At 31.5% G+C, this 26,147-nt stretch overlaps 1 protein-coding gene across 2 annotated transcripts in view; it reads right to left on the bottom strand.

Annotated features, from left to right (window-relative positions):
* Positions 1–858: 858 nt before the first annotated feature.
* Positions 859–26,147, bottom strand: part of SPOCK3 (SPARC (osteonectin), cwcv and kazal like domains proteoglycan 3) — a 577,835-nt gene continuing 552,546 nt past the window's right edge. The window contains exons 7-10 of one of the 2 annotated variants that reach the window (XM_064371038.1): positions 19,869–20,090; positions 14,246–14,308; positions 10,418–10,555; positions 859–8,086 (exon numbers count right to left, since the gene is read on the bottom strand). In XM_064371038.1, the coding sequence (XP_064227108.1) occupies positions 7,917–8,086; positions 10,418–10,555; positions 14,246–14,308; positions 19,869–20,090 (593 nt within the window). In that variant the 3' untranslated portion in view covers positions 859–7,916. The remainder of the gene's footprint in view (positions 8,087–10,417; positions 10,556–14,245; positions 14,309–19,868; positions 20,091–26,147) is intronic. The other variant, XM_064371039.1, reaches the window with a different exon arrangement.

Below are 26,147 nucleotides of genomic sequence, written 5' to 3'. Positions count from 1 at the left end.
GGCGCAACATCTCTGGGTACAGGGAGAGACTGAGCCTCAAAAAGAAAGAAAAGGGCAGGGGATCAAAACACAAATAAGAATTTGACGCTAGTTAAAAAAAAGAAGAGGTAGCTCCTGTAAAGCTATGTTGAAATAGGATGCTGAGTGAATGGCTGGATGGGTTTCCTTACTAGCCAAGTGTCTTAGTCAGTTTGTGCTGCAATAAAAGAATATCTGAGGGTGGGTAATTTATAAAGGAAAAACGTTTATCTGGCTCACATCGTGCAGGCTGTACAAGAAGCCTGGTGCCAGCATCTTCTGGTGAGAAAGTCAGACTGCTTTCTACTCATGGTGAAAAGGGAAGGAAAGAGGTGCGGGCAGAAATCACATGGCAAAGCAAGGAACAAGAGAGAGGGAGGAGGTGCCAGACTTTTTTCAACAACCACTTCTTGTGGGAACTAAGTGAGAAGTCCCTCACTCCTACAAGAATCTCACCAATCCATTCATGATAGATCCACCCCCATGACCCAAACACCCCGCAAGCATCCCCAACCATTAACACTGGAGATCGGATTTCAGCATGAGACCTGGCGGAGCCAAACAGACCATATTTAAACCATAGCACCGAAAGAGCAGTTTACTCTCACCCGCCTAGGGTATAAGTGATTCAAGTTAAAAATGCATTTGTGGCCCTGAAAGACTTTAAGTGTGTTAAATGCCAAGTGTATATGGTAATTAACATAAAACGTAAGGTAACGTAACTTACTTATACTTATTAATTGACTTCCATTTCTCCTCACTATAAATTGTCAGCATGCAGTTTCATTTTAAATAATAATCCTTCTAGGAATACCCAGTAAAAAATAATACCAAGATGACTCACATGAAAACAAAAATTTATTCAAATTATGTCAAATTTTAGAAACTAAACTGAGATTGACATAGTCACACATTGCTTCTGTAATTATGAGGTTGATACCAAATACACATTGAATTAATAAATCAAATAAAGAGTCCCAATAGTCTGAGATTCACATGACCAACTGAACCAGCCTTGTACAAAATCATTCATTTTTTCCTCTGGCCAAATATAACGTATACACAACCTATTTTGCTATCATTTAATTTTATGAGAAGAAAGCAAGGTCTAAATTAGAGGCTTCTTTGGGTTAATTTTTCCACAAAGATGTCTTACAGTAAAGGGCATTTTCCTTTTATATTTTATGTGTTTCTCTCCAGATGAGCAAATTAGTTATGAAAAAGTTGTTTGGTGAGAAAATCATGAGCACCTGAAACACATTATCCTAAAAGAGAAAAATGTTTAAATATTTACATTTCATAGCAAGAAATATTGCACCTGGCTAAAACAGACTGAGAAGTAGTTTACCAATAATAGTCTATTATCAGGCTAATATTCACTTATATGAGAAAATAAGAGTTCTCGCATTTTTTACAAATGTGACATGATTTGTCACATATTTATTTACACTCTTTAGAAGTTATTTGAGAAAGTCAAATTGTTTTGTCCATATGTCTCATAGTTCCACCTCTATTTTTTAATCCCCCCAAACATAATAAATTGTTTTTAAATTATAACACTGCTTTTTAAAAAATTTTGCTTTCTCTTTTAAATCTAGTCACTTCTAAATTACACTTTGATGCAACCTCTGGTAAGCTCTTAAACAGATTTATAGTCTCTAATTATTGTTTTTATTTCAACTCTGGCATTTCAACAACTTACCCCATGGGGCTAAAAAGAATATTGAAACTTAGCATTATTTAATATACCAATTAAAAGGACACATTAAGAATTAGTATTACAGTGAAACTACATTAAGAATTTTCTATAAATAACCACTCTTTTAGATAAGAAATTGTGGATAATCAATGTTTTGAAAAGGTTAGCCCTTAAATAGGAATTATATTGTAAGAGAACATTTATGAGAGCTCAAGAGAAAGTTGATATTGGACTGCATTGAGTTGATGTTTCTTAAGTTTGTGATTTAGTTTCTATATTGACATCCCTGGTGAACTTAAGAGACCACTTTACTTCTCTGGACTGGATGTTTTCTAACAGAAAACAGGAATAACAATTTCTATATTCCCATCTTAAAAATATGATGGATCTATAAATAGTGGATGATTTATCGATTGTGCTTTTCTTCATTTTCCTCTTCTTAATAACTATTATTCAGTGCTGTGTGGCTAGGCACTGTTTTAAGTGCTTTTATAAGTATTAAAGTTTGTAATCCTCTGTCACAATGCTCTAAGGTGAGAATTAATATCATACCTATTTTACTGATGAAAAAATGAAGCCATGGAGATGTCAAGTAACTTGCCTAAAGTCACACAGTTCATGAGAGCCAGAGCCAGGATTCAAGACTGGTAGACTGTACCGCTTATGGCTTTTACCACTATGCTTACTATCTTTTTTTATTGTAGCTAAATTTTTTGAGCTAGGTATTTTACTAGAATTTGCACTAAGGCACTACTATAGCCTTATGAAATCCAAACACTGCTATTACTTTACAAGTGAAGAAAATCAGTGACAGCAAAGTTCATTATTGGCCCAACATCACAAAGCACTATCAGATGGAGCTCAGAGATTTACTGCCAGGCACTGCATTTCCTGTACTGCTACACAAATACACTTCATTCAACAGTGGAATTAATTTGTTTATGTTCTGCTTCACTTTACAAGGATTTCAGATGGCTTCAAAACATGTTGTATGTTGTTTAAGAAGAAGTCATCAGTTTCGGATCGTGGTTGCATATTTAAATGTGGAAGTAGCATGACATGGCTAAATAACTCGTGGAACCGGGAGGCCTGGGTAAAGATAGAGCATTGTCATGGTTCCATCCCAACCGCCTGTACACGGATGGGGGTGACACCTGTCTTGTCAAGCACCATACAGGCTACTTCAACTCACAGCCAGTCGGCCTCAATTAGTTGCAGGGCCTCAATCTGACTGTGAAGGAAAAATGAAGATATTACATGTGTCCGTAAAGGAGAGGAAAACCGGGAATGATGAGTGTTCATGATTTCTAAGATACTTCACCTCTAATATAAGAAAAACTAATACCCACCTCTTAGCTTATTGAATGAATTTAATGTCTATGATATTTGATGTATGGTACATACACTAAACTGACACAAACCTTAGTACATGTTTCTCTTGAAATACACCTATTCAAAAATGAGTGATTACTTAGAGAAGCCAACTAGTTAAGATGCTTGGGTTTGGAGTTTATTTTTTCATTTCTTCATATGACTTTTGCTATGGCTTATAAGCTTCCTTAAGTAACAAAAATAATTACATTTATTTGGTATTTACTATGTTCCAGACACCATGTGTTAACTCATTTCATCTTCACACTGACTCTATGATGTGAGCACTGTTTGTTATGTTTACTTGGTATATGAGGGTACTATCAACTAGATCATTTGTTTGAATTACTGTGAATAAAGCTGTAAAAAGAGAAGATAATTCTGACAACATATCTTGAAAACTTCAGTAATACTGCTGTTGTTAACCTGTTTTAAAGTTTTGAAAAAAATTAGCATTTAGTGGACACCTACTACAGGATAAACACAGTGCTCCTGCTTTAAATTTCTGTGCATGTAACCTTCATATAAATTCTCCAGGATAAATACACTAAGCTACGTTGACAGGTGAGAAAGATGACATGTAGACTCCAAACCTAGGAATATATGTATTTGCATATTTAAGGATGAATGAGATGGATGATCACTAAAATATATCAAAAATGTTTTCCCCAAGGATGTCTTTGAAAGAGTTGAATATGAATGTGATGGTGTTTATTGATTTTTGCGATTTTAAAAAATCTTTTCACCTACAATGGTTTACTATGCCATTTTAAATCAAGTTGAACCATATATTCATTTATCTTAATTTTACTTACTAAGCTTTTAACTGAGAAATTGGGAAATTAGGTAGCGATATTAAGTAGAACAATGACAGCAGACATTCATATACAGTTGAGGAGAGAAAATAATTACTATTCAAAAGGACTATTCTGATTTGTCTTGCCCCAGGAGGGATGACGTATATATCGTATACAGTGAAAGCTTAAGATGTTCTCTTTGACGTGTTCATTGACTTAATCATTAATAAAAGTTTCATGAAGCCAAGTTATAATTCATGAAATATTTTTAAATCACAGAATTAAACAGTTGATATTATTTTCTATAAAAATGTGTACTAGAAATAATGAAAATGTCTCCATTATATTAACCTTAATATCAGTTATTAGGTTTAAAATAATGTCAAATAGAATAAGCTTCAAGAAGCTAATATGATCATTTATTTACATCTCCATGCCACTTTAAATATTCTAGATTTTAAAATTTTCTTATTTCATCTGAACAATGTATGATATGGTCTAGCACATTTTATTCATTATGAACAAAAGATAAGAGAAATAAATGTGAAGCAATGTACTGAATTTTTTAAATTCAAAGAAAACACTGGGTGAATCGTGCATGCACACGTTTGTGTGTGCATATGTGCACACTTGTATCAGGTAGAGCCAGCACATTACTGATAATGACTGTGTTCGGTTTGGTTCATTCTCCACTTTCCCCCAAGCTATCAGGAATCTCTAAAATAGACTGTGTATGAAGCCCTTCATATTTCTCCACTTTCCCCCCAGCTATTAGGAATCTCTAAGGTCAGCTGTGTATGGAGCCCTTCATATTCTGTTGCATACAGCCAAGTCTTCATCAATTTTATATAAAACAGATCATCAAAATGTTTGTTATAAAACGTGTATTTATTCGTGCAATTCTGTAAATCTGCTCTAAATAAGCTATCACCAGCCTATAAGGATCAATGCTTATGAGACAATTTTCAAATCTTTAGTTTCATATAAAATCAAAATACTGTAAAAATGTATACACAGAATAAAGTACTTTTAGCAGCTGTTTTATTAATTAGAAAATTTTTGCTCATAATTTTGATATTTTGGTTTGATGGATTTTTTTCTATTAAATGACTGACAGAAATACAGAGTTTCAATTAGGCCACATATCACATTTTGATCAATATTATAATATTTTATGTTAATTATAAACTTGACTTTTTTTCTCCCAATAGTATTAGGCAGCATTACCATCCTGAATATGTACAGCAATAAAGCATCATTAGTTTCTGTACTAGATTTTGGCATATAAGGAATACGTGTTATTTTATTTGAATGTTTCTTCTTCTCATTTTCTCTAATGTTTAAATTTTCAATTTGCTGTAATTCAGAAGGTCTTGTAATTTTTGAGTTGCATGTGTGTTTCCTAAATAACACAGATGAGAAAGATAAGACACTATTATAGACTCTATAGTATGATGTTATACCTATGAATCAGATTTCAATTTAAGAAAGAACTAACTGTTGAGGTACTTGGTTTCTTCTTAATTAAAATGTTAAGATTTTGGGTTTGTATCAAGGACTTTTGTTGGGGGTTCAAAACACCTCATTCTTTATTCAAATTAAGTCTAGTAAACATCCACCTTTGATTTATTCCAATGGAGATTATAACTCTGTTGTATTAAGGGCTAGGAATTAAATGTATTGTGTCTTTACTCTTCATAGTTATTTTGTTAATTAATGAATCTCTAGTGTCTAGAATACTGTCTGCTTTACAGTAGCTATCCAATATTTATGTTTTGGGGGATACATGTATAGATATAATTGTATTGTATCAAAATATTTAAAATGAATTAAATGATAATGAAAAGAGCTAATATACACTACAAATAGAATTTTAAAATGCACACATAAAAATATATATTGTATACAAATGATTTACATAAAGTTTTATAGTGTAATTTTTTTAATTTTCTATCTGCTGTTGAGTTAGTTGCTTTCTTGGGAGTCTCAGAGACACTTCTTTAAAAAATAGCTTAACTTCAACATTACTATATTTGTTATTTTAAATTCATTTGCTAAACCTCTGTATAGAATTTGATTTTGTTTCTTCCCAACCAATCAGTTATATTTATATACATTTGTTAAATAGACAAGGCTATTTAAATCTGACAACTCTTCAAAATGCTGTTGCTATAGAAATTTAGCCAAATATGTTAAGTATGACTCCATAAAAATGGGTTTTAAAATACAGCCTTGACAAAAATATGATTCATTTTACAATATTATGACAAATGAAACAAATTAAAACAAACCACCACCAACAAAAATACATTTTTAACATATGTTGAAAAATAATATTCAAGATTCCAAGAACCCTAATTTTGAAATTCTAAAATTCAGGAAGTTCCCCTAGCTAGTTAGCAATGCATTCATTTTAAAAATCAAGGAATAGCTTAGGAAACCTTCATGCTACCACGTATACTCTGGAAAAACCATTAAGGAACAGTTTAATTTGGTTACAAGATTCTTTATTTTGTAAACTGTACATAAACAGTAAAAAAAAAGGAAATGCATTATACTTTAAATATTACATAAAGTCAACATTAAATTTTGTATTGAGTGTGTATAAATTAAATGGAGATAATTCATCAATTTTGCTTTCAATTAATTGTATACTGGGAAACCAGTTTATCCACTGTTGAAATTAAAGATACCAATATGTAACATTCAACAGGTTTTTCCATTTTTATTATGGGCACAAAACCATTGGTTTGATATACTTAAGAGTGATCATGTGCCAAATGTCTACACAATTAATTAACATGCTAACTTAAATACAGTGGTTAAAGTAATTTTTGCTACAGTTAAATGTTAAATGCTACTTTACACAATAATCATAAACAAGTCCACATGGCAATTATGTAACAATAGAAAAAAAGAAAGAAACATATCCCATTTTTCTTCATTCCAGCAGCAGTACCTTTACTGATATTAATCTGTTAATTAGGTGTGCTTATACATTGCCTAATATACTATATTGGTATGCATGCTAAAATCTTTCTATTTCTATTTTTGCAAGGCACCATACAATACGTTCTCTAAGTTTTGGCACTACTAACAAAAAAATACATAATTCTAAGATTAAATGCAAATTTTTATCTAAAATGAGAAATAAAATGAAAATTAAGAATTTAAAATTTGACCTTGGGGCAAATAACAAACTTTGTAAAAATATGGTTTAAATGAATCTTTCTCGTCTTCCTAATTTAAATTCTGCACCCTAAGTTGCTGGCCAGAAAGATAAAGAAATCTAGAAAGGCAAACAAATCATGTTATTAAAAAATATTTTTAAAAATCTGCATGAGACTGCCATCCAAATTAAAATACACATTGGAAAGAACAACTAAATTTTTAACTTTCAGAATCCATGGTTTTTCCATACTTGCCATTTTGTAAAATGTCCTATTAGATCCAGAATAATATCAGAGTTAAAAACACCACTGTTAATTTAAACACAACGGAGAACTCTACAATTGTACCTTTGTTTTTCTTGCCATGTGGTATCTCTCTGTTATCTTGACTCATCTAGGTCTAGCAAGATGCTACTTGGAATTGCAATTAAAGTCATGCATATTTTTCTTCAATCCTTAATGACCCAGGTCATTAATAAGTTATTTGTTTTAAATTTCTCTTAGAATTATCTTTCAAAAAATGAACACTATGATCCCAAGCACTGGTCGTCATTTTGCTTATGGAAGATTTACAAAGTTTCGTTTCATGAAAAATTTATGGTAATAACTTCAAAACTTTATTTTGTCTGGCTAGGCTGCATATGTATTTTCTTTTTATATAAGGAATATGAAAACTCAAAGCAAATGATTATTATTTAAACATAAAGTTCTACAACTTCAGCTGTAATTTTTCAAGTAATTATACAAAATATATGTGAGGTTTAGAATCATTTTGTTATTGGGCAAGAAGATAATTTTAAATAGGCTATCGCTTTTGTAAATATTAGAAATGTAGAATTTATAGATTTCAGCTGTCATCAATCAAATGTATCCATCATGGTCATCACCACCATCATCATCATCCCCTTCATCTTCATCATCGTCTTCTATTTCATCTTTATCATTCATAATATCGTCTTCATCATCCTCATCATCAGTCCATTCATGAAAATCTCCACTAGCAAAATCTCCAGAGATCTCAAAATCTATCGCTTAAAAAAAGTGAAAGTAAACATAACCCTTATTTGACTGATTAGTGAGATAATTTCTGAGAGATAAAATCCTTAAGAAAATTAAGAATATTTTGTAAAAAGTAATTTGTTTTCTATCTTATTTATCAAAGACAAGTAAAGATCCATTATCTGGAAAAGTATCACATGTTAAAACCGATTATTTCTTAAAATGTATTTGCTAAAAGCAGAATCATTATTGAGGTGTGTTATGCAAGATTTCCAGTCCAGTAATATTGATCTCAGCCCAGTTTTTACATAAATTTATGTCAGATTGTCCATTTTACAAATAATTTAAAATTTCTTCTACAAGTGTGACAGAATAATTGCCCCACCAAAGATGTCCATTTCCTAATCTCCAGAACCTATACATACGTTACCTTACATGAAAGGGGCTTTGCAAATGTGGGTAAGAAAAGGAGCTTGAATTGGAGAAGCTATCCTGAATTATCCAAATAGTCACTTAGGTTCTTAAAAACAAAGAATGTGTTCCAGATATATTGGGAATGAGCTATGACTACAGAAGAATGATCAGAGATGCAATGTTTTTGGCTTAAGGTTAGAGGAAAAGGTCCATAAGCCCAGGGATTCTGGGGCAACGAAACAGTGTTTCCTCTAAAACCTCAACAGGAGCACCACCCTGCTGACATCTTCATGTTGAGCTTAGTGAGACCTGGTTGAACTTCTGATGTACAAAACCGTAGGATAATAAATTTGTGTTGTTTAAGCCACTAAGTGGGAATTAATTACTACAGCAACAGAAAACTACTATTTTACAAAATATTTTTAAAGTAACTATCAGTATTTGTGGAGGCAATAATGGACATACATCTTAGCACTCACTGTGTATTGACTTTTCAACTCCTCAAATGCTACAGTGTGTTTATTTTCTACTCTTGCTAATATTTTATTTTTATAATTCTTTGGTAGCTAATTACAACAAATCCTATTTGATGTAATTCAAGGTTTGTAAATTGGTTGATCTCTCAAGACAACACACTAAAATCTTCATCTTAACTGAAGAAAATATTGTTTCTATTCTCCAACTTCATCTACTGTATTAGTTACAAAATGTTAAGAAAACTTAGATGTCCATGTTTCAAAGACAACGTTCTTGTTCACTTAAAGAACTCATCTCCGTATAATTTTTATATATAACATAAAAAGTTATTTATCTATCATTGTCATCAAACAACTGAAATAATTAATAATGCAACTACTTTACAGTATATATGACAAAGACATATTCCCTGAATGTAAAATTTATGTAAGACAGCTACTGAAAATACTCCTTCTTCCTACTTACATCTTATCACATTGGCCAGGTCAGCAAACCAAAACTAAGCTATTAAAAATGTTATGAACAAACAAATTCAGAGCAGGAATTTAAAGATTAAATGAGATTACTTTTATTGTGCATCATCTTTTCCTTAATAGGCTTGGTTTATTAGTCTGAAAATTCCTTGAAGAATACATCTAAATATTTCTAAAATGCAAGACTGAATAACTACTTCATTCTCATTTTTGCTCATTTATATTAATTGAAACACAGTGAATTAATTCCTGATGTGTGTGTGTGTGTGTGTGTGTATAACAAAGTGGCTTTTGCCATAAAAACTATCTATAATACAAAGATAATTGACACTTGCCTTCTAGAAAAATGTTTTATGAAGTACAAATGGTACCACAATGGAAACTTTTAAATACATGCATATGATGTTCAACTAATTGTTAACATTCTATTTTAAATACATACATAAATGCAAGTACCTAAAAAAGAATTAGACTATTAACTATAATTCCCTTTAAACAAACTACATTTTTCCTCACTCAAGCACAAGGAAACACGCTCATATAGCTGTAATTTATGGATATTTACTTTAAAAAGTTTTGGTTTTCTTTGGCTAGTGAACCCACATATTCCCTAAGTCACCATCTCCAGAGGTATATAGAAAAAAGGGAGTCATCTGAATATGATAAATAGGGTTTTTTGACAGTAGGAAGAATGAAAAAGGGCTGCTTTACCTGAGAGGAAAAGAAATACGGAAACAGCTTTCTGCATTTGAAGTAGGAGAGCAACCCAGCTTTTAATTAATCTCTCTAGAAAATCTAAATTATGCAATGGCCACTAATTATCTATTCAAGTTTTTAACATACTAGAAGCAAGTCTTTTTGTCACTCCCTCCACCCTATATATATTCTATGGTCTTTGCATAGAGTAAGTCCTCATTGAATTCTTGAACAAATGAATGAGGCTCTAAAGCACTTAATTCTGTGCTTGGAAAATTAGGAAATAAGTAACCCTCTCCTTACCACAGTCTGCAACACCATTTATTCTGGATCCCATGACTTCATTTCCATATCTGTCAACACACCAGCACTGCCCGACACTGCCATGGCATTGCGTTGGCTTGTAATAACCATCTTCATCACACAGGGGGATATAATGTCCTGTGGAAACAACACGTAGACATACAAACACACACATACAGTTTATGCATAAGCTGTGCTCCTTTTGATAGGCACCCATATGCATTAATGCATCAAAGACATACACATATGGAGTGTCCACTATATTCTAGGATAGATACCAGTGATGCCTTAGAAGAAATCAGGGAAGTCTTTTCTGTTATTATTGCCATAATAAACTGCTTATAGTTCATGGATTCATCTCCTTTGTTCAGCAAATTACTATCTTACTAGTTCCCACACTGTGAAGTGTAGTGTTTCACAGGCACGATACGGAATTAAAATCTGATTGGTGCCATGCTTATAGTAAATCACCCAGACCACTTAGCATGGCACACCTGTCACCATCTGCCTTCATCACTGCCAACTTTCTACTTTCATTTCCACAAAGGTTCATTCCTGTATGCCAAGCTCTTTCCAAATCAAGCTATCTGTTTTTCCAAATTCAATGCTGTTTCATCTCTTCAGGCATTGTTTATCTCAACTAGAATCTCTCTCTTCTCTCTTCCATTTTAGGATTTGACTTAAATGTGACCCACAATTTAAAGAGTTTTTTTCAAGTGAAAGATTTCTGATTACTTCTTGCATTGTATGTGTGTGTTTTTGTGTGTGTGTTGACCGTCACTGAATACTTTCAACACTACATTGTGATATCATCTATGGTTAGAAATATTTAGGTTCTCTTCATTTTCATTGTTGTGTAAACAACATCTGAAACCCACAGTCTAGTGGGAACACAGTCTATTGGCAATGGTAGAACAGATAGACACTTATTTTTATTTATTTATTATTTATTGAGACTGATTCTTGCTTTATCACCCAGGCTTGAGTGCAGTGGTGCAATCTCAGCTCACTGCAACCTCCATCTCCCAGGTTCAAGCGATTCTCCTACCTCAGCATCCTTAGTGGCTGAGATTGTAGGTGTGCACCACGACACCTGGCTAATTTTTGTGTTTTTAGTAGAGATGGGGTTTCACCATGTTTTTTTTTTTTTTTTTTTTTTTTTTTTTTTTTTTTTTGAGATGGAGTTTCGCTCTTGTTATCCAGACTGGAGTGCAATGGCGCGATCTCGGCTCACCGCAACCTCCGCCTCCTGGGTTCAGGCAATTCTCCTGCCTCAGCCTCCCGAGCAGCTGGGACTACAGGCACTTGCCACCATGCCCAGCTAATTTTTTGTATTTTTAGTAGAGACGGGGTTTCATCACCATGTTTTTAGGACTGATTGAACTCCTGACTTCAAGTGATCCGTCTACCTCAGCCTCCAAAAATGCTGGGATTATAGGCATGAGCCATTATCCCTGGCCAGACACTATTTTTTATATGTATAAAATATAACATACTCTATGGCACAATGCTCATGATAAATGCTTAATTAGTAATTTAAAAGTGATGTCATGTTCTTTAGTAAGTACTCCAACACCAGAATATAAGTTCTAGCAGATAAGAATATTTTCTTTTATTTTTTGACTGTTTTTTTTTTCTGTGACCAGAAGCAAAATAGTTCTTTGGTGAAATTTTAAAAAAATTAAGTAAACGGATAAAAGACAAAATTACTTAGTGTTGTAACCATATGGGATAATAATTTCACTATCTCAAAATGTTCGAAAATGGTTATACATAGATTATTAACTTAGGTTAAAAACTATAATTTATTCAAAATATCTGAACTACTAATCTTTCAATGAGATACACAGAATATCACTCACTTCAGAACACTTTCTCTGGACTGAAGGCCAGAAAAAAAATAAGGAAAAAATTCAACATTGTTACATCTACATCTTTTACAACTACCATGATTTGACATATTTGACATACAAATGTTAGGATGTATATTTACTGTGACCATAAATGATAATTTATGCCAGCAAAGTTGGTTGATGTTTGCAGTTTCAGCATAATTCTCTTTTAGATTCAAAGACTGAAATCAGGACATGTGGCACCATACTCCTCTGTAACAAGTGATCAATTTCCTACCCAAATTAGAAGAGATGCTTAAAGCCTTTCCTGTTCTCTGTAATAATTTTCATTTATATATGAAAGAAGAATGAAGATAACTATTCCCAAATGGGCATAATTTTTTTATAGCTTCAAATAATCAAAACCTGGATTCTAATAAATTTTTGTTACTAATAAACCTTATGTAGAAAATATTTTTAAGTTTAATTTCAATGGTTTTCTCCATGGTACATGGCTAAAATCTTTCTTTTTTCTTTTTTCCTTTTTTTGAGACGGAGTCTTGCTTTGTCGCCCAGGCTGGAGAGCAGTGGCGCCAACTCGACTCACTGCAACCTCCATCTCCCGGTTTCAAGCAATTCTCCTGCCTCAGGCTCCTGAGTAGCTGGGATTATAGGCACATGCCACCATGCCAGGCTGAATTTTGTATTTTTAGTAGAGGTGGGGTTTTGCCATGTTGGCTAGGCTGGTCTTGAACTCCCGACCTCAGGTGATCTGCCCACCTTTGCCTCCTAAAGTGTTGGGATTACCGTGAGCCACTGTGCCCAGTCAGAATGCACTATTTTCATCTGCAAGCTGTGATATCTCATGCATCTTATAAGAGATTTAAAAGAAACATGACATATTGTAGCATTTATCCTGGGTAATTTTCACACTTAAAAATGTTTTATTACAAAACATTAAACTTTTAATTTTGTATAATGGGCACTGAACCAAAGATTTGCAAGTAATATAAAAATCCTCTTATTGAAACATAATATATTGTAATTACAAAGATAGCAAGTCAAAATATAGCACAGATTAATCAGATCCAGACACATTAGAGTTATGTGCCACTAAATACACAAGTGTGTTAATATACATGAAAATAAATATTGCATGTGTGGTGTCATGCATTGGATTATAAAACAGAAAAAGATCAGTGGTAAAACTGGTGACATCCAAATGAAGTCTGAAGCTTACTTATAGGATTATAGCAATGCTAATTTCTTAGGTTTTTACAAATGTTCCATTGTTATTTGGCACATGCAAGATGTTATATTTAGGGTAAGCTGGGTGAAGAACGTTCGGAAGCCATGTACATTTGTAACTGTTTTTATAAATTTAAAACTATTCCAAAAACAGTTTGTTTAAAAATTGTATGATTACAAGAAATAAAACTCTTATAAAATAGTTTAATGATCTGTTTATAGACAAACATTCAAATATTTCAAGGCTTTGAATAAAATTTGAAATATCTATCTACATACTTACATATTTACTTATTAAAAGTAAGATAGCAAAAAAATACTAATGAAAAATGCTAACAAGTCTGTTCAAATTTCCCTGAGGTACTCAAAGTATCTTTTCATCCAATTTATAAAAGTACTTGGTTTAAATAACACATATATATATATATGTATTTGTCACCAGTTCTTAAATCTTAAACATAGAACTGAATTTTCTGCTGAGGTTATAACTTTAGCATTGCTTAAATCCTTCTTTTGACTTAATAACTTTCAAAATGAACATCATATTAGGGTAATAAAACAGACATAATATCTTTCAATAAGTAAGGTAATAAAAGTAAGTTTAATGGCTTTAAAAAAGTTCATAAATTTTGTTGCTGAAATTTAGCGCAGTCTATCTTTGTTGGATTAATATTGATTTTATGTTGCTGTTTCCCTGGGGTTATTTATGTAAGCAATAAAGCCGTCAGAAGAATGATCTATTACTCACCTAGGAGCTTCTTTACCCCTTGCCGCTTCTGAATATTGCTGAGCTCCGTCTGGCAAGGTGGGTCTGCAATGACATTAAAAATGTTACTTCAAGGATTGTAGTTAAACAAAGAAAGGATAATTTCTATGTTAGTCTTTGTGTGCCTTAGAAAACACATATTACATATTAATTGGTTTACTTATGAAAATACCTTCATATAGTATGTGTCAATCAATCAATCATCTATCTGATAGCTAGTTATAAAGAGAGATCACTCATACTGCTTCCTAATTGTCAACAGATCACCTTGGTTTTCCTAGGAATGCCTGGTTTGGATTTTTTAAAAGTATAAAACATATTTATATGACAAAAAATACTTCTTATCATTTACTTTTAAAATGTCAACCAACTCTAACAGTAATGTAAATTCAATGAATTGACTACTGTTGAAGCAATTAACTTATATTTTCCCCTCATTTAAATATCTGTGCATAACAAAAGTAATCTATGAAAAAGTTAATGTTTCTTTCCAGTTATGTTAGAGACCCTATTATAAATTTTAATATTGCATAATGTTAACAGATATTGTTCTTTTTAGTTTCATCCATATATGCAACTTAGAAATGGGACATAATATAAAATTATGTCTGATAAGCCATTAAATAAGCTGAAGACATTTCAACCAGTTTGGAAATAGTCTTTGCTTATTTTCAAACTCAAACACTTGAAGGAGGACATTTGTAGAGAAATGTAAAATTCTAAACAGTCACAATATAGTTTGCCTTATATTATTACTCTTATATTTACTGTTGGATCTTCATATCTGTGAGTTCTGCACCTCTAATGGAAAATTTTCAAAAAATAAAAATCTAGAGATGATTTAAAGTATATAAGAGGGAATATGCATAGGTTATATGTCAATACTTTGCCATTTTACAGAAGGGATTTAAGTAATTTGATTTTGGTGTTCACAATCGGTCCTGAGATCAATCCCTCTTGGATAATGAGAGATAACTGTATGTAATCATATACATATATAATATGAAATATATATAGTCTTGTCTGAAAGCAGTTCAATGGATTTTATATTCATATTCCAAACACTTGCTGTTAATGCTTGCTATATAAAAGTGGCATTATAAAATATTAAAACTGCAAAATAATATACTAGTTCTTATTGTCCTGTGGTACAACTTTTTAGGTAAAAGGCAAAGTATAATCAATTTAAATGATTTAAAAATCATATAATACCTTGAATTCAAAATATTCAATTATTAAATTGTATGCAACAAAGTAGAATAAAGAATGCGATAAGTGCTTAACATATACTTTGTAGTTTAATATGTGACTTCCATCTTGCAGAATCTAAAAAGTTTCATCTTACAGAATCTAAACTGTAACGAAAAAGAAGTGTGTTTGAAAATCTTGTATAATTACCATATTGTTTTGAAATGTATCCAATTGATCCGTTGGTTATTCCTAACAATCTCATGAGTCTCCTATATTAAAGCATTAGTAATCAGATTGCATAGTTTTTTATATAGACATTTAAGATTTTACAGCCCTCCAAATATAACATCTAAGAATTACAAGGAAAGAGTCCAGTTGGAGTTTCAATATTATATTAAAAACAGTTCTTCTAGTTACAATTGGCTAGTTATTGTAAAGTAGAAATAATATTTCTAATGTTTACCTGAACATCCTGGCGCATTTGTGTCTGTACGTGAAAATCCGGGTACATTTGATCTGTTTTTTGATTAGCAAACTCACAGAATAAGCCTGACTACCAATGCTACAAGCCCTGTGTAAGGGAACATTTTATAATTTCAAGAAAAATCATGACTGATTGGACTGTCCAAGTACATATAATATTTGATTTTAAACTATTTTCTTATTATTTATAAGCCAGCTCTGTAAGTCTGGCCTTTAGGCATTCTTAAGAGCACTTAAATTAGATTTCATCATTATTTAAACTTACTTGCAAACAACTGATTTAGATAAAATAATAATAACCCAACTAATTGCATTAAAGTTTGGCCAGAATCAGACTATTACGTCTATACAGGGTTTGAACTAATAGGTTAACATAGGGTATAGACAAGGATTCATCTCATTAGATTTATTTCCCGTACTGTGTTAACTACCAAGTGTTTTAAGTTTATGCTAAATTCTTATGTTACGTGCTTAAAAACTGTATGAGAATCACAAATCAGTAAAATGTAAGATTTAATTTAATCAATTTTTATTAATTGTTCTGAACTAATATGAGACAAGAATAAAAAAAAGATGTTAAATTTCCAGATGTTATTTGTTTTTAAAATAAAATTGTTTATTGTTCTGCATTCTGAATTTAAAGACCCAAACCCTACATTGGAGTCACTGCAGAAGGAATTGGTAGTTTTCAATACAACAGTAACAACACATTTTTATTTACCCATGAAATTCTGAACTAAATGAAACGTAATTGGGATAAATAAAGGTAAAATGCTATGTGTTTACAACAGTTACTACAATATAAAGTATGATTCTATAGTTGAAAGTAGTCATTTCTAAGAAATTTCTAAGAAATATTTGTTTTTAGCTGTCAAGTATATACGGATAATATAGAGTGAAAACTGAAAAGAAACTGGACATATGGAGTTTTGTGAATGAATCTTTAAGTTGGCAGTGTATGGCTGCACAGGCTGCATACTGCACAAGTCCACCAGGGACCATCTACTTGAATTGCACTTTCGATTGTGCTCTGAGGTTTTACAATAAGCCAGCCCTCTAACAGTTTTTAAGTAAACTGCACTCATGCACTCTTCTTCTCAATACTTTATTGGTCATGTGGCCTCTCATAGAATGGTTATACTTTTAAAATTTTATTAGGTTCATTTCATCCATAGAAATTTCAAATATTCACAATTCCAAATCTTCCAAATTTATTTCATTTAATAGAAAAACCGTATCTTTTCAAATAATGAATTAATCCCTTGTGCACTACACATTGATATCTCTTCCTGTTAATTAAATATATACATAACCTCCAAAAAGTCATTAATTTTAATCGCATTCCTAAGAAAAAAATACTGCATAAACTAGTTATTGTATGTTGATGTTGTTGTTATTCCATACTGAATAAGATGTTATTCCGTACCGAATAAGACTTTCCAATACGTTGCAGTGATGATTCTACGGCATTTTTTATATAATTATGTTGCTATTTCTGAAAGTGGAATTAAACTATTTGGAGACAGAAATCAGAGTTTCATTTGAAATACCAGTTTATTCATGCATTCATTTTATAATGTGAAGTTATTAGTTATAAATAAACTTCAGTCCTTAGCCATAAAATGGGAATACTTATACTTTCACAGGGCTATTTGAGTAATAAATAATTTTATGTACATAAAATATAGGTAGAGCTGAATAAATGTTAGTTTTCCTTATCTTTCCCTTATCTTACACAACAGGGTTTTCAATGAAATAGAAACTAATACATGATTTACTTTTTATAATAAGTAAAAGTAGACATACTGTTATGAAAGCACATTCTTAACATATAAGGTAACTGAAATTCCAATTTAATATTCTTCTACTCACTTTTTCGGGATTACTTAGAATAAAGAATTCTACAGATTACAACCATGTTCATTTTGTATTGCTTAATTGTCATGATTTTAGAAAATTAATGATTTTAGAAAATATATATAGTCATGAATTATGTATATAGTCATGAATTTAGAAAATATATATGTACATGAATTATATGTGTGTGTATATAGCAGCTATATAGAGAGCAGCTATATATGTGTGTATACTATATATATATATATAGCTACAATGAACTTAAGAATTTCAGGAAAACATTCTTTATAAGATGAAATATTTAAAAAATGTTTTTAAATTAATGGTTATTTTAAAATAAAATTACTTATTGAACTAAAAGAGTACATAAAAACAAAGTTGTATCATGTCACTAGCACACCCTCTCAGTTACCCTGAGAACTTCTATAATTTCTAGCAATTAAAGTAATGAAATATTGGCCAACAGTTTAGCCAAACCCTTCTAAGCATTAGAGAAACTGTATAAGCTCTTTTACCAGCTTAGGTAGCGTTTATTAAATTATTTCTGCTATGCATCACAAGATCTCAGAGAGTAAATCTTCGTATGGCTATACAAAAATTGGCACTTTGGGAGAATGCTGCTTTTTAAATGAAACATAGATAGAGTAAAATTTTTCTATGGGGACTTTTAATCAATTCTACAATTATTGCTACAAAACCCAAGAATGCTCTAAGATAAAGGTATTTATCTATTTCTATTGACAAAGCATTCAAAGTTACTCAGAATATTTTAAATGTTTGTGTATATACACCAAAAACATGCTAGCATGACACCAAAAACAACTAAAATAACATTTGTCATCATAAGAAAAGACTACATGACGTACATTCTGGCACTTTAGTTGGATCTACTACTTTTTACTATTTAAATTATTTAAATGTACATTAGTCATTAATACTAGTATATATTAATAGTTACAGTTAGGAGAACCTAATTAGAAAGCACATATAGAATGAAGTTAACAATGTGTGTTTGTGTGTGTAATAAATATTTTAATACAGTAAATGTTTTCTTAAACTTTGTTTAGACTGGTTTAAAAATTACTGTACTCAACTAAAGCTCCTGTTGACTCACCAATAATCAATTTATGCATACTCATTTCATCCCTAATTACTAAACTAAGTATGAAAAAGTAATTGAGATAATAAAATACCCCATATAATGTGTTAGTTTTCCATACCGAAGACTGAGAATCATTGATAAAGTATCTTGTTATTCCTCTTAGCTCTCAAGAATTTTAAAAAGCATTCACAATAGCAGGCTCTACCACATTAATTCCCAGGGTATTTTCCTAAATTAACATCAAAATTACACTTACCATTGTTTCCTTAGTTTCTCAAAACTTTATCATAATGTGAGATTCTTGTTTTTTCCCCATACACACTTAATATAGATTATCATTCGATTGATTCTGTGTGATTCCAATTTTACATTATCCAAATATACAAAGATGCATAGAGAATTGGTATTATTCCAAATCTTCACTCGCCTCACCTCCTCCTTCGTATTAAAGACAATTTTTCTGCTAGTGAATTTTATAAAAGTCAAGCTATTTTGAAAAGTTCGAAAGACTAAATCATTTTAAACTCACATGAATAAAAATGTCCTTATGGTAAATGCTCTGGTTCATTCAACTCATTGAGTAAGACCACAAAATAGAACATTAAAACTCTGCAGTATAGTGATAAAAAACCCATTTATTTTATATTGTGGGCAAAGCAGATAGCAAATTAATTTTAATGATTATTTTTGATATCTATTCTTGTATCTCTGTGTGCTTCTTGGTGGTTCATAATGGAAACTATAATGAAGTGCATTAATATAAAATATTGATTACTATTTTTCATCTTATTTAGCATGTGTCGCATCTCTAGCAGAGTTATTTGTTCAACATGCAGCTTATTTGCTTTTATTAAACACTTGAATTACAAAAATGTATATAAAATGAATGGGCATAGTATACTATTTTATTATTAAAAATAAGTAAAATTTGACTTGCAGGTCAACTATATGCATCTGTAGGTGTTCTTTTACCTTGCTGTCTCTGGAAGCAGTAGCACCATTCATTGTTAGATATTAAACTGTCCTTGTATGTGTCACAAGAGTTGAAGAATGCCTTGGTACACTGTTCATTCTTATCAAGGTAAATGCTTCTGAGCTCTGACTGGTCCAATAGCAGGTCATAGTTTGTATCAAGTCTGTTAAACATCCAGCCAAGTGAGTCCTTGCAAATTGGCAAGATACTGGTATCAAATCCTAAAGGCAAAGAAAGAAAATAATTAGGTAAATATGAAAGACACCATTAGCAGAAAGCAAAACAAGTCAAACATAGCAGGTAGCTAGTGTAGGACATCTAATGAATAGTCAGAGAAGTAGAGCATTAAATTCACCTTGACTAATTTGTTTCAAATTAAAGTGGACACAGTAATATCTACATTTCAGGATAGTTCCGAGAATTAATTAACTTGAAGTGCTCATATGAAACTCATATGAGTTAATTAATTAACAAGAAAGCATCTGACACTAATTAGTCATTCATTAGATTGCAGTTACTATTATAATTATATATTTTTTATATTACTTTACTGCTCAAGCTTCTTTTGAATAAACAGTATATAATGATAAATGTCTCATTAGATACATGTAAATATTAATTTTAAAACATCCTATGAACAAAAAATAGAATTCATTTTGATTATCGAACTGAAAATACCATTTTAACACAAAAATACACAAAATAAGTAATAACTTTACATAAAATAAAAAATAATTTTAATAATGCCCTATATCTTGGTAGGACTATGGTGACTGTGCTATTTCAAGAAAATTTTACAATTGCAAATGTGTTATTATGGGAGGCCAGATGATGCACTGGATAGAGCAGATATAGAGAGATGACAGAACTGAGTTTGTATTCAAGCTACACACTATTCCAAATGGGTTATCCCTGGTAAGCTGCAGACCTCACTAATCTCAGTGTCCTAAATAGCATCAGATGTAATGTCAGTGCTTTGAACAATCTTAAAAGACTTTTTTCAACAATTCTTACATTTAAGGTTTCGGTAGGCCCTAATATGTATGTTGCTCATCTAGTTGCTATTAAATTTGCTTTTTTCTATTCATTACAAGTGAAAGTAAACTAATTACTCAGTTGTTTGCATGGAAGGGAAGATGTATTAGACACACGGGGACTTATGAAAACAGTATCAAAAAGATGCAATCTTCAACAACAGGGTTTGAGTAGTAGTATAAACATTTATTAGTGCAATTCTCTCAGGTTTTGTCGCTAATTTTATGTTCTAGTAATACAGAATCAATTTTGATAGTTTTTTCTTGTTACATTTTATTATAAAATTAATAGAAATAAAGATGTAGATACTTAGGATTAAAATTAAATAGGAGATTTGGGAGCTTGAAAAATTTAAAATTTTACAAACTTTTTGGAATTTGTTTTATTAATTTTTCAGCAGATATTTAGTGCTCATGTCTGTGAATCACCATATGAGAAAATGGGAATACAAATTAAAAGATGTATTTGTGGCATTTTGATAAAAGTATAGAGAAGGAATTTCAGCATTTTGTTTGTTTAAATTATCTTCGTAAAATTGTTTATAGAATCAAAACAGACATCACACTCAAACAAACAGTAAACATAAATTCCTTATTTCCTATTTACTGTGCAGGCCCTGACCTTGGTTCTGGAAATGTAATGTTTAAAAATGTAGATTCAGTCCCTATTCCCTTGAAGCTTATTTTTAAAACAGCATATTTTGAGATATTGGTTTAAACTACTCTTTTTACCAGAAGTTGCCAAATGCCCAAGGAGTACATGAATAAAGCAAACTTGGTGTGAGATTTCTGGTGTGTCCTTGATCCAAAGTATACAATGCTTTGCATAGAGAAATGGCCATTTCATTCTAAAGTGAGTATCTGTTATCTACCTTATGGCTGGCAGAAAAAGAGCACTGGTGAAAGAGAGTTGGGTACAGCCACACAGATGAAAGACAAAAACTTCTCTGGGATTCAGCCAAGCCTGAAAGCTCAGACTCAGTTTGGAGGATGCAGAAGTAGATGAGATATGTGCCTACAGGTTTTCTATGTCAGAGGAACTTCCCAGAGATACTAAGCAAAAAACCAAGACCAGGGGATTCACCAATTAGGGTTTTCTGTCAGGAGAATATATGCAACCTTCTAACTACAATGTCTAGAGATGAAACATGCAATGAATTAAATGAAACATATACTGGATGGTATTAAAGCACATAGGAAATATTATATGAAAAAGAAAAAACAACCATGAGCCTTACTGAACCGTGGGACTATGTCACTCGCCATAACATATAAGCAATTGGGGTCTCAGAAGGATAGTGGAAGTGTGGGGTTTTAGAAAATTATATGAGAAAATGACTTAAAACTTTTTTAATTTGATGAGTATTACAAATACACAGCTACACAAAGTACAATTAACATCAAGTAGCAGAAAGAAAGAAAACCAAACTGAAGCATGCCATAAACAAATTGATGAAAGTCAGCATCAAAAAGAAAAAGAAAAGCTTAAAAGTAACCAGAACAAATACCAAAAGAGGAGAAATTTTATACAGAGAAACAAAGATGAGAATGACAACAAGCTTCTCCTCAGAGGCTATGAAGACCAGAAGATAATGGAACATTTCTAAACTGCTTAGAAAAAGAAAAAAGCCTTACCTAGCAAAATTATCTTTCAAAAACTAAGCTAAAAGAAAGACCTTCTAAAAAACAATTTAAAGCTGAAATATTTCAAGAGCTGTTAAAATAATTTATTGACAAAGAAGGTAATAATGCCATATGGAAATCTGGACCTACAAATAGAAATGAAGAGGGCCAGAAATGCTATATATGTGGGTAAACAGAGAAAAGTTTTTCTCCTCATTTTAATCACTTTAAAAGCTAATAAGTTGTTTAAAGCAAAAACCATAAAAAAGTACTGTGGAGTTTACAACATATATAGAATTAAAATATATGAAACTAATAGCACAAAATGTGTGTGTGCTGGGCTATGGGGTGGAAGTGTACTCTGGTAAGTTTCTTACAGTGTATGTGAAGTGCTATAATATTATTTGAAGGTACATTGTGGTAAGTTAGTGATGTATACTATAAAGCTAGAGCAAACATCAAAAGTAAAATATAGTTAATGAACTATGATAGTTTTGTTTTACTGCTGTAACAGATGACCACAAAATTTAATATCTTAAATAACATCAATTCATTATTTTATAATTTTGTAGGCTGATAGTCCAACAGAGATCTCAACACACTAAAATCAATGTTTCTGTAGGACTAAGTTCCTTCCTTGGGGCCATAGCAAAGAATCTGTTTCTTTGTTCAGTGGTGTTGGCAAGATTTAGTTCTTTGAAGTTATAGTATTGGGACCTGTATGTCCTTGCTGGTTATAACTAGAGGACAATTTCCCCATAGCCACCAACCACATTTCTAGGCTTGTGGTCTCTTTCCTCATATTTCAAAGTCATTTCTTCCACTCCCTTTTCCATCTCATCTCCTTCTGGCTACAGGTGGGAAAAGCTCTCCACTTTTAAGAATGTATGTGATTAGATAGGGTATATCCAGATAATCCAGGATAATATTCTTATTTAAATGTAAGGTGATTCCTAACTTTAATTCCATCTGAAATCTCAATTCCATTTGCCATGTAATATTACAGGTCCAGAGATTAGAATGTGAACATCTTTGATAAGTAATTATTTGCCCCCCATCTAAACCAAATATGGAGCTGAAATGCAAATAATGAAAAAGCATAAAATGGACATGTTTAATTGAAAAAAAGGCAAAAAGAAAAAGAAAATAACAGCAAGAAAATAAAATAATGCAAGATGAAATTTTTAAATGCAACCAAAATGACAATCATTAAGTTAATATGGGCTAAACCCTTAAATAAAAAGGTAGAGATTGTCAGACCAGACAAAATTGTCAACTCAACACTATGCTGTCTCTATGAGACCCATTTTAGATATAAAAATACAGATTGATTAAGAGTAAAATAATGGAGCATTTATTCATAAAAACTGGAGTGGCTATGCTTACATAAGACAAATTAGACACCAGAAATGGAGTTAAAAGTCTAATTTTCATTGTGGTGACACAAATCAGATTTCAGGTTTGAACTTCAGTTTTCATTTTATGTTTCTCAATCTCGTTCATAAATATTTATCATATAATGCTATATATACAATGCTATAATGATATATTATACAAAGTGACTGTATGATAGATTATATAAACATATATATTATATAGAGATGATATTATAGCATTATTCAAGAGCTCTCATAGTCACAAAATAGTAGCTATTCTTTAAAAAGTTCAGAAAATTTTTCCTCAAAATAATTTCATTTTATATTTGCGGCATCAATAGAATAATATTTGAAAGGTATACATATAATTTACAATACTATAATCATTTAATATCTAACATTCTTCATAGTATTTGTTGCTTCATCATCCTGATGACTCTTGTAGCATAATTTTGTTTATTAAGACAATAATAACAAAAATATAAGCTTGCTTTATCTTTGAATTTCAAGGTAATAGATTATTTTGAAGAATCCCCACATTATCTAGCTGTGTACATTAAGGCCTAGGCATATTAATAACAAACAAGGCAAGATAGCAGCAGAACACAGTCCAGTGAACTAAATACAAGTTAGGTAGTTTGATATCCTCAGTCCAAACCATTATTATTACATTTCATCAAATTGATTTTTTACCAAGCATGCATGTCTATATGCATTTCATTTATTTTTAATATAAAAGATACAATTTTGTTCTAATGTGTCGGAATGTCATTAAATATCTGTGCACACTGTGTGTTTAGAAATATTCTTTTATATTGATACATGAATTGTGGAATAAGCTTTCCTCAGATTAGAGCTACAGAAATTATTGCAAGTTTAAATATACTTTTGTTTCACACTATATTGACAAAAACAATAATAATGTATTTAAACTGTCAAAGATGTTTACATGGTACATCACACAGTTATTTATATTACCTCTTTTAAAGTCTTTATCCTGTAACTACTGTTATTTCTGGTAAAATTTTCTAGACTCATATTTCTCCTAATTATATACCATATTTTTATAGTTCTTAGCATGCTTGGTAAAATTTAATTGGATACCGAACTTTATGAATTTTAAATTGCAGCTTACTTCATTTTGTGGTACTCTTCCACAGTCTTAGGTTTTATTCTGACAAGTAGTTAAATAATTTGCACATCATCCTGATCTTTTTAAGGATAGCTTTAAAGCAATCTTTTCCATCCTGTGCCCCCGAATGGTATTGAATGCAGCCCAACACAAATTCATAAACTTTCTTAAAACATCATGTGATTTTTTTGCAATTTGTTTTTTAAGCTCATCAGCTATTGTTAGTGTTAGTATTTAATGTGTGCTCCAAGACAATTCTTCTTCTTCCAAGGTGGCCCAGGGAATTTAAAAGATTGGACCAGGTTTAAAGTGTTTTTAGGGCAGGCACAGAGCAGCCTTTGTCCCAAAACTAATTTATCCTTACTACTAATGTTTATCTTATTTTATTATATGGATACACAAGCATTTGTTTATTCATTCACCAGTTGAAGGACATTTTGGTTATTACTGGGTTTGGTTACTCCAAAGTTTTTATAAACATCCACAAATATGTTTTTACATGAATATATGTTCTAATTTTTCTATCATAAATATCTTGAAATAGGATTTCTGGGTGATATGGTTTGGCTGTGTCCCCACTCAAATGTCATTCTAAATTGTATCTGCATAATCTCCGCATGTCATGGGAAGGAACAGTGGGAAGTAACTGAATTAGGGGAGCAGTTTCCCCATGCTGTTCTCATGATAGGAGTAGGTTCTCACGAGATCTGATGGTTTTATGTGTTTGGCATTTCCCCTGCTGGCACTCATTCACTCTTCTGCCCCCCTGTGAAGAGGTGTCTTCCATGATGATTGTAAGTTTCCTGAGTCCTCCCCAGCCATGTGGAACTGTGAGTCAATTAAACCTCTTCCCTTTATAAATCACCCAGTCTCAGATATGTCTTTACTAGAAGTGTGAGAACAGACTAATACATTGCATCATATGTAAGTTTGAGTGTTGATTTAGAAAACACTGTCAAAGTGTTCTTTAAAGTGGCTATAGTACTTTGCATTCCCATTTGCCACGTGTGAGAGATCCAGTTACTGCCATCTGCACCAGCACTTGGTACTCTTGTTTATTTAGCTATTTCCATTCTAACATGTATAAAAGAGGTATGCCATTGTGATCTCTTC

The sequence above is a fragment of the Aotus nancymaae genome, unplaced genomic scaffold (assembly GCF_030222135.1).
Source record: "Aotus nancymaae isolate 86718 unplaced genomic scaffold, 86718_ANA_hifiasm-v0.15.2.pri h1tg000115l, whole genome shotgun sequence".
Classification (NCBI taxonomy): domain Eukaryota; kingdom Metazoa; phylum Chordata; class Mammalia; order Primates; family Aotidae; genus Aotus; species Aotus nancymaae.
This window is presented reverse-complemented; position numbering and strand designations above follow the sequence as displayed.